This window comes from Lampris incognitus, chromosome 5 (assembly GCF_029633865.1).
Source record: "Lampris incognitus isolate fLamInc1 chromosome 5, fLamInc1.hap2, whole genome shotgun sequence".
NCBI lineage: Eukaryota > Metazoa > Chordata > Actinopteri > Lampriformes > Lampridae > Lampris > Lampris incognitus.
Window position 1 is genome coordinate 60,752,781 of NC_079215.1, and position 12,547 is coordinate 60,765,327.

Below are 12,547 nucleotides of genomic sequence, written 5' to 3' on the forward strand. Positions count from 1 at the left end.
TGAGACTAATGCTACGTTCAGACCAAAGGCGGCGAGAGAGTTGGCGCCGCTTTGTTGGCCAGAGTTTGGCCGCCAGCTCCGCCAGGTGTGTTCGAACAGGACGCGAATTCGCTGTGTTGACGTCACAACAAGCAGTCTAGTTACACCAACGCTGCTAGCAAGTTTACTAGACTGCACACAACAAATACCAAACACGAGCAGTTTGTGTTTACTTGTGATCATCACGGATGAGCGACAGAGATCAGTTGCGGTGGCTCTGCTTTATATCAACTTGCGCCGCCGAAACCGGCGTCAGCGTTCGGTTTGGGTTCATAGCATAAACCGGGGACGTGCCCAGCTTGGCGAATTGCACCGGAATTCTGGGTAGGGAGCGTGTATTATGTCTCAACATGAAGGCGGGTTCTAACCCTACTTGAAGGTGATTGGCTATCGCCTGGCGAAATCTTCGCCCGAGTTGGACATTTTTGAACTCCCGCAAAGGCGCGTTCGTCGCTCGATTCGCCCGATTCGCGCCGCCCGTAATTTCGCCGCGAATTATTCCGCCCACTCGCCTCCTCCCATTGCCTTTGCGTGCATTCGCGCCGCCCAAAAAATTCTTGCCGCCTTTGGTCTGAACGCAGCATGATGCTGAAAGAGGGTAACAAAAGAAAATGTCTGCACCCCCATCAAACTAAACATGAGGAAGCAAGCAAGGACAAAGACTTTCAGTTTACAGAGCAGAGCGGAGTACCTGTAGAGGGCCCTGCCAGCCTCAACAGCCATCCAGTCAATGGCGAAGTCCATCTGCCTGACGAAAGGGGACATGCGGATGGCCACGGTGTGGGCCGCGCTGAGCACCACACTGGGCTGTTCTCTCATTATCCTGCAAGTGGCAGCATAGAGCAGGGGACATTACATATGTGATCTGATGCCATTAATCATCAAAACAATAAGGTTAAGCTCTACTTCAGCTATATGCTGAGTCAAGACTAACTCATATTTTGTGTGCTTAGAAGTTTTGGCAAGTAAAAGAAAAACTATTCACTCGTAGAAGTCAGACTTGGAGATCTTCAGGAAAGTACAGTCTCGGATAGCCTTGATGGTGAAAATAAGTGGCTCCCCTGTGAGTACGGCCAGCTGGCCCACCATTTCCCCTGGCTGGGTCACGAAGAGGCAGACCGCATCCTGCTTGTCAATCATCCTCTGATAGACATGCAGACAGCCAGAGAGGACAAAGTGCAGGCTCACATCCTTGGAGAGGGGGGGAAGAGAGAGAGGGGGGGGGGATAGCCAGAGGGACAGATGGAGAAAGGGCAGAAAAATAATATTGCATGTCTTTTATGTCATGTTCTGTTTTTTAATAAGAGGTTCAATACCATATCATACAGAGGTCAATGAGGTACATGGTTATCTGGATACCCCTATATGTATATATGATGTATACATATACGATGTACATATATATAGAAGACATATACATATATGTATACATTATGCATACATATGGTGTGTGTGTGTGTGTGTGTGTGTGTATACATACATATGTATATATATGTATACATATGTGTGTATAGTCCCTCAGGGGCCAGACAGCACAGGGCAACTTGGAGCGATGTCCTTGGATAGGCAAGTGTGCAGTGTTGATGTAAAGGGACGCTTTGAGTCGGCCATATCACAGTAATCAAACCTGTGACCTTCAGGTCACAAAATGGTCTCTCTTACCACAGAGTCCCCTTTTACCTTTTGTTTTATCTCCAATTAATAAACACAGCTCAGCTCTTTTTTCATTTGCAAGATGACGGAGCAACATGTAGTGTGTCTGTGGCTGAGTACCTGGTCCCCCTGTCTGGCTAACACAGCTCCAGCTTTGGCATGGTGCAGCGTCACTCTCCCATTTAACAAGGCTGGGTCCTAGTTTACAGAGGGGGCACACAGAGATCAAGATTAGACAGTTTTAACTGAATGAGGGAATGATGAGACATCCTAGCAACTGAGAAACAGTAATTCTGTGTTTGATTTCTTCTAACTGGAGACAAAATTCGAGAGGTAACTGCAACCCACTGGACTTCTCAGCTTTTTCACAATTTAAATGAGCACACACTGTAGTGGTTTAACTTCCTGTTATTTTTTCATGTAAATGAGTATACATCGTCACAGAAGGTGACTCAGTCCATCTGGACACAAGGATCGGTGGGAGAAATGTTTCATCACTCATCCAAGTGACTTCATCACTTCTACTCATTCAGCTGAAGAGGTCACTTGGACGGGTGATGAAACATTTCTCTCAATAAACGTTGAGTCCAGATGAACTGACTCACCTTGTGATTTCCTCACCTGGATTACTCAGCACGCATAAAGACACGAGTACACATAGTGTACTCATTTACATGAAAAAAAAAACACGGTAATAATCTTTTATTAATTGTTGCTTTAAATCACGAGTCGGAACTTGGGCCTCCCGACTTCCTTGTAGGAAAACTCAAATAAAACGGGCAAGTTTTCTCAAACTCCAGCTCACGAAGCGATGTCATATCAAAATGGCTACCCACACTGTCAATGGTCAAAATGATATGAACCGTGTGAAAGGCAGGCAGAACTCATAGCAGCCTAGCATGTGTCAGACAGTCTGACAGGCAGAAAACAAAACCAGACCATCTGAGCCTGTTCTGCTCCTCGAGGTGCTCCATGTGGGCCAGCTGCTGGTGCTCATAACACATCAACTCACAACACATAAACACACACTTTTTGAGCGTTCATGTTTTTCTCACTTATGTCAAGTATATCAGTAATTATGTGCTCCCAATTTCTGACCTCCGACATCCGACCACAATCGAATACAGTGTTACGCTGCCGTAATTATGGGTTTGATTCCCACAAGGCCAGTCATGTTAAGAGGGTTGATATAGATGTTGCTGTAACGCACTTTGGGTCAAAGTATCTACCTAATTGTTTGCTTATTCCATCTTTTATTTATTTAATTTTTTAAATATATTTTTATAATTGTATTTATTTATGTAAATATGAATAAATATCTATATAAATAAATATATTAACAAATAAATATAAATATCTATTTATATTTAATATATATACACTACCGTTCAAAAGTTTGGGATCACATTGAAATGTCCATATTTTTGAAGGAAAAGCACTGTACTTTTCAATGAAGATAACTTTAAACTAGTCTTAACTTTAAAGAAATACACTCTATACATTGCTAATGTGGTAAATGACTATTCTAGCTGCAAATGTCTGGTTTTTGGTGCAATATCTACATAGGTGTATAGAGGCCCATTTCAAGCAACTATCACTCCAGTGTTCTAATGGTACAATGTGTTTGCTCATTGGCTCAGAAGGCTAATTGATGATTAGAAAACCCTTGTGCAATCATGTTCACACATCTGAAAACAGTTTAGCTCGTTACAGAAGCTACAAAACTGACCTTCCTTTGAGCAGATTGAGTTTCTGGAGCATCACATTTGTGGGGTCAATTAAACGCTCAAAATGGCCAGAAAAAGAGAACTTTCATCTGAAACTCGACAGTCTATTCTTGTTCTTAGAAATGAAGGCTATTCCATGCGAGAAATTGCTAAGAAATTGAAGATTTCCTACACCGGTGTGTACTACTCCCTTCAGAGGACAGCACAAACAGGCTCTAACCAGAGTAGAAAAAGAAGTGGGAGGCCGCGTTGCACAACTGAGCAAGAAGATAAGTACATTAGAGTCTCTAGTTTGAGAAACAGACGCCTCACAGGTCCCCAACTGGCATCTTCATTAAATAGTACCCGCAAAACACCAGTGTCAACATCTACAGTGAAGAGGCGGCTGCGGGATTCTGGGCTTCAGGGCAGAGTGGCAAAGAAAAAGCCATATCTGAGACTGACCAATAAAAGAAAAAGATTAAGATGGGCAAAAGAACACAGACATTGGACAGAGGAAGACTGGAAAAAAGTGTTGTGGACGGATGAATCCAAGTTTGAGGTGTTTGGATCACAAAGAAGAACGTTTGTGAGACGCAGAACAAATGAAAAGATGCTGGAAGAATGCCTGACGCCATCTGTTAAGAATGGTGGAGGTAATGTGATGGTCTGGGGTTGCTTTGGTGCTGGTAAGGTGGGAGATTTGTACAGGGTAAAAGGGATTCTGAATAAGGAAGGCTATCACTCCATTTTGCAACGCCATGCCATACCCAGTGGACAGCGCTTGATTGGAGCCAATTTCATCCTACAACAGGACAATGACCCTAAACACACCTCCAAATTGTGCAAGAACTATTTAGAGCAGAAGCAGGCAGCTGGTATTCTATCGGTAATGGAGTGGCCAGCGCAGTCACCAGATCTGAACCCCATTGAGCTGTTGTGGGAGCAGCTTGACCGTATGGTACGCAAGAAGTGCCCATCCAACCAATCCAACTTGTGGGAGCTGCTTCTGGAAGCGTGGGGTGCAATTTCTCCAGATTACCTCAACAAATTAACAGCTAGAATGCCAAAGGTCTGCAATGCTGTAATTGCTGCAAATGGAGGATTCTTTGACGAAAGCAAAGTTTGATGTAAAAAAAATCTTATTTCAAATACAAATCATTATTTCTAACCTTGTCAATGTCTTGACTCTATTTTCTATTCATTTCACAACATATGGTGGTGAATAAGTGTGACTTTTCATGGAAAACACAAAATTGTTTGGGTGATCCCAAACTTTTGAACGGTAGTGTATATATATATTATATATATGTGTTTTATATATTTGTGTGTGTGTGTATATATATAATCTGGTTAGTCAAGTACATTTTCTATGACAGACAATTTACTTGATTTACTGGATTATTTTGCTCCTTATTTGTTGAGCACTAGCCCTACCGTTGAGTGTTTTTTAACAAAGTTATATATATATATATATATAAAATCCAATGGATTATTTTGCGCCTTATTTGTTGAGCACTTTCCGTACCGTTCAGTGTTTCTTTAAACAAAGTTATATATATATATATATATATATATATATATATATATATATTGCTAATTGTGTTTGCTTATTCCATCTTTGTTCTTAGATTTTGACAACCTCCTTTCCACACCAAAATTAAGAAAATGCTCATGTGAAACTACTGTTGTCTGGGCACCACACCACTAGAATTCCCATCACAAACAGTGTCCATTTAAAGCAAAGCCTAACCTCGATTCTCATGAGTTTGAGGATCTCTTTTTGGGCCTCCTCAAACAGGGAGGCGCTGGTTCTGCAGGGGAGAGGCCCGGACATGCCATGCATACCGGGCTCATCCTCGGGGTACAGGTAGACCCCGGAGGGCACCTCATCCACCGTCACTCTCCTCTCCCGCTGCTCTTGGCACACAGACTGCAAACAAAACAAGATATTTTAGGTGACTGATTCAAAATGAAGCTTCAAAACTGGAAGATCTGCATCTGAAGAAACGATTCACAATTCATGGAGATATTTTTGGTTGATCGTTATTTCAAGAATGTTTTGTATAACATCATGATACAACTAGATGTTTTTTATTTATTTTCTGGAACCCCCCCCTTTTTACCCCCAATTACACCTGGCCAATTACCCCCCTCTTTCCGAGCTGTCCTGGTCGCTGCTCCACCCACCCCCTCTGCCGATCCGGGGAGGGTTGCAGACTACCACATGCCTCCTGATACATGTGGAGTCGTCAGCCGCTTTTCACCTGACAGTGAGGAGTCTTGCCAGGGAGACGTAGCGCATGGGAGGATCATGCTATCCCCGCCCAGTTCCCCCACCCCCATGAACAGCAGCCCTGACCGACCAGAGGAGGCACTAGTGCAGCGACCAGGACACGTACCCACATCCGGCTTCCCACCCGCCGACACAGCCAATTGTGTCTATAGGGACACCCAACCAAGCCAGAGGTAACACGGGGATTTGAACCGGCGAGCCCCGTGTTGGTAGGCAACGGAACAGACCGCCGCGCTACCCGGATGCCCTAGATGTTTTTACTTAAATGTTGAAAAAATTAGTAATAATAATAATAATAGTAATAAAATGTTACATTAAGTCAGAGAGATTTCCTACTTTCACAGGTTTCAGATTTGATTTCTTCTTTCTGTTTAACTTTTATTACTGAACCTTTCGAATGCAGACCTGTATAATTTGGTACCTTTTCATTTTTTGTTTTCCAGCCTTCATTCTTTGGTATTTGGATGATCCAGATTTGCCTTTGGGATCAATGCAATAATAAAACCATCCTAATCTATTTTTTTTTATCTTAATCTACATGGTCCTATTTTGCCAGCAGTCGGCGGCGTGTGCTCACTCGGGTGAAGGTGGAAGGGGTGTTCCCGTCCTCTGCAGAGACAGAGATGCGTCCCCTCTCGTACGCCATGTCAAAGTCCGACCGCAGGCTTTTCTGAATACCTGGTTGGACAAAAAGAAGAGGTTGTTCTTCACGCTTCAGCCACTTACACCCTGTTGTAAAGCAGTTGTAAAGTTGTTGTAAAGTTGTAAAGCCCTGTTGTGAAGCAGAAACCCCTCAGCTCCCACGTCTTGGTGACTTGTACGTGTTAATAGAAGGATGACAGGGATGACCCCCGTGTAAGACCCTTTCAAAGCTTGTTCTATGAGTTCGAAAACGGTCATCAGTTTTAAAATAAAGAAACTAATAACATGAAATATTGACGTAGTTAGAAGACAAATGAGGAGACTTAAGACAGAGGAGGAAGACTAGTGTAGTAGGAGGTGACAACATGAGATAAACACTGTGCGAGGTCATGTTGGGAGGACACGACTGTGTCAAGAGAAAGTGCCTCACCAGCAATGTCGACAGGCATGGAGATGGTCCTGCTGAGAGTTGGCACTGTTGCTCCATCCTTCCCCTGATCTGCCCCGACACAGAAACCACAGCATGCAGCATTTAATGTGCAACATTCCAAATCGGCATCGGTTAAAATGTGGAAGGTACAGTTACAAGTCATTACTTACGATTTTACAGATCAGAGTACAATTATGGGTTTGCAAACAGTCTCTCGGCATTTCAGAGATGATCTGACTGCTTTCCAAAGGGTCACATAGACCAATGTGAAAGCATCAATAGCTTTATTTCCATTAATTATTTTTCCATCTTTTTCTCCCAGATTGTACTTGGCCAATTACCCCACTCTTCCGAGCCGTCCTGGTCGCTGTTCCACCCCGTCTGCCGATCCAGGGAGGGCTGCAGACTACCACATGCCTCCTGATATATGTGGCGTCGCCAGCCGCTTCTTTTCACCTGACAGTGAGGAGTTTCACCAGGGGGATGTAGCGCGTGGAATGATCACACTATTCCCCCCGACAGGTGCCCCAACCAACCAGAGGAGGCACTATTACAGCGACCAGGACACATACCCACATACGGCTTCCCACCCTTGGACACAGCCAATTGTGTCTACAGGGACGCCCAACCAAGCAAGAGGTAACACGGGGATTCGAACTGGTGATCCCCATGTTGGTAGGCAACGGAATGGACCGCTTCACCACCCGGACGCCCTTAATTCTTTTTTTTCTTTTTTCTTTTTTTAAGTAAGAAAGAAACAACCAAGAAAACACATAAAAGGTTAAAAATGCTCCTCCTGGTGGAGAGTGGTAGCAGCACACTCAACATGGCTGCAAACAGACTACACAACATGGTACAACCAATCAAAATTAATAACACAATGTGTTAAGGGGTGCAAGCACATGCTAATAAATTGCGATATGTAGTGGAGTTTATGCCAGGTCAAGACAGAGGACAGAGTTTGTGTCAAGTAGAATACATACAGATGCCATACTGAGCATTTTGAAAATTATTCTGCTGTAAATGCCAGTTATGAGTACAATGGAGGCAAATTAGGCTCACTGACTCATCTTACTGTGTTACAAACAGATTTCTAGGCTGCATTATTTGTATTTTATGTGAGAGGTTGAGCTACTATAACCTGAGAGCCACTTCAGGCAGTAGCTCCGCATCCTGAGTTATGTAAAACTCCGGCTGTGTTCTGCGTCATGTAGGACTCTAATGTAAATCTACTACTACTAACTACTAACTACTACTACTAATTTCGGCTGCTCCCGTTAGGAGTCTCCACAGCGGTTCATCCATTTCCATCTCTTCCTGTCCTCTGCATCTTCCTCTGTCACACCAGCCACCTGCATGTCCTCCCTCTCAACATCCATAAACCTCCTCTTTGGCCTTCCTCTTTTCCTCTTCCCTGGCAGCTCTATATTCAACATCCTTCTCCCAATATACCCAGCATCTCTCCTCCACACATGTCCAAGCCATCTCAATCTTGTCTCTCTTGCTCTGTCTCCGAACCGTCCAAACTGAGCTGTCCCTCTAATATACTCTAATATAAGAGTGGAGCTATGCAGAGGAGAATGGGGACGAGTCTGAATCGGAGGTCAACTAATGCAACAGTCTGTTCAATTCAATCTGGGACTGGGATTTATGCATGTATATATACTGATGAGCCAAAACATTATGACCACTCACAGGTGAACTGAATAACGTTGATCATCTCCAAACAAGGCCACATGTCAAGGTCTGGGTAGATTAGATGGTAAGCGAGCAATCAGTTCTTGTTGTCAACTTGTTGGATGCAGGAGAAATGGGCAGGAGTAAAGACCTGAGCGACTGACAACGGCCAAATTGTTATGGCCAGATGACTGGGTCAGAGCATCTCTGTTCGAACCCTGGGGTTCGAATGTTTGCATCCTACCTGACGGGTCGCTCCTACCAGGTGACATGGAGGGGATCTGTGTCGGAGCCTCGCAGACTGACTACAGGCGTTTCACAAGGTTCGGTTCTGGGTCCTCTCCTTTTCTCCATGTACACGACATCCCTGGGTTCTGTTATTCGCTCACATGACTTCTCTTACCATTGTTATGCCAATGACACCCAGCTGATCTTGTCCTTTCCTCCCACTGACACACAAGTAGAGACACGCATTGCTGCGTGCTTGACTGACATCTCGGAGTGGATGGCGACACACCACCTGAAGCGCAATCTGGACAAGACAGAGCTGATGTTCCTCCCGGGGAAAGGTTGCCTGCACCAAGACCTGGCCATCACCATTGACAACACCGTGGGGTCGCCAACTCAGACTGCGAGGAATCTGGGTGTGATTTCTCCTCTATAACATCAGGAGAATTCGCCCATTCCTTACCAACAAGACGGCACAGGTGCTCATCCAGGCTCTGGTCATCTCCCAGCTGGATTACGGCAACTCCCTCCTTGCTGGCGCCCCGGCATCGGCCATCAGACGTCTGGAGCTTGTTCAGAAAGCTGCAGCTCGTCTGGTGTTCAACCGCCATAAGTTCTCCCACACAACTCCCCTTCTTATGTCCCTACACTGGCTCCCAGTAGCTGCTCGCATCCAGTTTAAGACTCTGGTGCTAGCCTATGGGGCAGTGAAAGGAACAGCTCCTTCCTATCTCCTGGCCATGGTCAAGCCCTACACCCCCGCCCGACCACTTCGCTCTGCTGCCTCGAGACACCTGGTTGCCCCGTCGCTCAGAGGCCCTTGCTGCCGATCGACCCGGCCACGGCTCTTTTCTGTCCTGGCCCCACAGTGGTGGAATGAACTCCCCACTGATGTCAGGACAGCGGAGTCGCTGCCCATCTTTCGGCGCAGGTTGAAAACTCACCTCTTCAAGAACTGCTACCCTGTTACTTGCTCGTAGCACTTATTGTATTAACTCATTTAAAAAAAAGAATTTCTTTCTTGTGCTTTACTTTAGCACTGGTTTTGCTCTTAGATGCTTGTTTAGAGGGAAGATGCACTTATGACCTCTGATGACTAGTAGTTCTCCTGATTTCCTACGTTAAATGCACTTATTGTAAGTCGCTTTGGATAAAAGTGTTGGCTAAATGACTGTAATGTAATGTAATACTCGTTCCTAATCCTGTCCTTCTTCATCACTCCCAGTGAAAATCTTAGCAACTCCAACTCTGCCACCTCCAGCTCCATCTCCTGTCTTTTCATCAGTGCCACTGTCTCCAAACCATAACATAGCTGGTCTCACTACCATCTTGTAAACCTTCCCTTTAACTCTTGCTGGTACCCGTCTGTCGCAAATCACTCCTGATACTCTTCTCCACCCACTCCACCCTGCCAGCACTCTCTTCTTCACCCCTCTTCTGCACTCCCCGTTACTTTGGACAGTTGACCCCAAGTAATTAAAGTCATATATCTTCGTCACCTCTACTCCTTGCATCCTCATCATTCCACTGTCCTCCCTCTCATTCACGCATAGCTATTCCATTTTGCTGCTACTGACTTTCATTCCTCTTCTCTCCAGCGCAAACCTCCACCTCTCCATGCTCTCCTCAACCTGCACCCTACTCTCGCTACAGATCACAATGTCATTAGCAAACATCATCGTCCATAGAGACGCCTGCCTGATCTCGTCCGTCAATCTGTCCATCACCATTGCAAACAAGAAAGGTCTCAGAGCCGATCCTTGATGTAATCCCACCTCCACCTTGAACCCATCTGTCATTCCAACCGCACACCTCACCACTGCCACACTTCCCTCATACATATCCTGCACCACTCCTACATACTTCTCTGCAACTCCCGACTTCCTCACACAATACCACACCTCCTCTCTCGGCACCCTGTCGTATGCTTTCTCTATATCCACAAAGACACAATGCAACTCCTTCTGACCTTCTCTATACTTCTCAATCAACATTCTCAAAGTAAACATCGCATCTGTGGTGCTCTTTCATGGCATGACACCATACTGCTGCTTGCTAATCGTCACCTCTCCTCTTAACCTAGCTTCTGTTACTTTTTCCTTGCTACAGTTCTGCACATCACCCTTGTTCTTGAAAATCGGTACCAGTTTGCTTCTTCTCCACTCCTCAGGCATCCTCTCACTTTCCAGGATTGTGTTAAACAATCTAGTTAAAAACCCCACTGCCATCTCTCCTAAACATCTCCATGCCTCCACAGGTATGTCATCAGGACCAACTGCCTTTCCACTCTTCATCCTCTTCATAGCTGCCCTCACTTCCTCATTGCTAATCCACTGCACTTCCTGATTAACTATCTCCACATCAGCCAACCTTCTCTCTCTCTCTCTCTCTTTCATTCATCAGCCCCTCAAAGTACTCCTTCCACTTTCTCAGCACTCTCCTCGCTTGTCAGCACATTTCCATCTCTATCCTTCATCATCCTAACCTGCTGCACATCCTTCCCAGCTCGGTCCCTCTGTCTAGCCAATCGGTACAAGTCCTTTTCTCCTTCCTTAGTGTCTAACCTCTCATACTACTCACCATACACCTTTTCCTTTGCCACCTTTCTCTTCGCTTTACACTGCGTCTCCTGGTACTCCTGTCTACTTTCTTCATCTCTCTGACTCTGCCAGATGTAAATATTGGGCAAAAAAATGAACTAATGCCTGCATTAAAGTACACTACAGCCACCTGCCAGACCATGTGAACGTGGCTATTGAAATGAATGGGCTGCCATTTTCTGTCATCCAAACTTAAATGCATCCAGAAAAATGCATTTGTCAACCATGTGTTCTGTAATGAAAGCTCTGATTATGAAATTACATACAGTTGACTTGTTTGCCATAATGAGTATTTACAAAGTTTCATGGTGTAGCTACATTTTTCAGGGGCTGACTTGTGAAAACAATTGATGTTTATTGAAACTTGGTTAATATCTCTGCTATTCCAAACATAGTTTGATGTAGAGGCACAAAACTTGGCAGGGATATTGTAAACAGGCTGTCTGCTGATACCAGCAACCTCCATAGTGACTGATCACAAGCTAAGCTATACGCGGACATTTCACAGGTCACAACCATCAAAAGTCATTTTGAATGATACTTGGCCCAATAAACAAGACATCTGGTCAATCTTCATGAGATATATTTTCTGGCATTTGTGGCTTCCCCTATGGGCGGATACTGTAATAATTTTGCACATATACTCATCCAACACCCTTAAACATTAGTACTAAGTTTCATAATAACTTAATTTCATTTCAATTAATCTATTCCATCCATTACCCAAGCTGCTTATCCTAATCAGGGTTGCGGGATGCTGGAACAACAACAGTTTTCAACAGGGCAACCTGTTGAAAACTGAGCTCAAATTAACAGAAGAAAAACAGAAGAAACTTAACAGATACAACAGGGTGCCTCTACATCATCAGTGCTTGGCCCTCTAAACAGGGCAGCACCATGCAAATAACTAAGTGACAACACATTGACAGTATGTGAATGAACTCATTTTTTTTCAGTCCAAATCGACTCAAATGAAGGACTAAAACATTACAGTCTAATCTTCTTACCTGAGGGCTCGCCTTTAACAGCGGCTTCCCGGTGCTCCTCCGGTACGGTCAGGCTGCCGAAACGCTTCCCATGACGGATGGGACTGGCACGGCTTGGATGGGGGGACGGGGGCGGAAGACGTAGAGGCTGATTCTCCTACAAATGCATGTGCGTGTGTGTGTTTGAGAGAGAGAGAGTATGTGTAGCAGGACCACAGATAGGCATTGCATTAGCGTTGAATGATGTCTTGACGCAAACATGTAATCTGAGCAAACAGAGAGGCCATCCT

At 44.8% G+C, this 12,547-nt stretch overlaps 1 protein-coding gene across 5 annotated transcripts in view; it reads right to left on the reverse strand.

Annotated features, from left to right (window-relative positions):
• The window catches only part of pnpla6 (patatin-like phospholipase domain containing 6), a 106,180-nt gene that overhangs the window by 32,953 nt on the left and 60,680 nt on the right, over positions 1–12,547 (reverse strand). For 4 of the 5 annotated variants that reach the window (XM_056279466.1, XM_056279467.1, XM_056279465.1 and 1 more), the window contains 7 exons: positions 12,279–12,414; positions 6,767–6,835; positions 6,272–6,372; positions 5,152–5,331; positions 1,813–1,890; positions 1,025–1,230; positions 731–862 (listed from right to left, as the gene is read on the reverse strand). In XM_056279466.1, coding sequence (XP_056135441.1) covers positions 731–862; positions 1,025–1,230; positions 1,813–1,890; positions 5,152–5,331; positions 6,272–6,372; positions 6,767–6,835; positions 12,279–12,414 — 902 coding nt within the window. The remainder of the gene's footprint in view (positions 1–730; positions 863–1,024; positions 1,231–1,812; positions 1,891–5,151; positions 5,332–6,271; positions 6,373–6,766; positions 6,836–12,278; positions 12,415–12,547) is intronic. The other variant, XM_056279468.1, reaches the window with a different exon arrangement.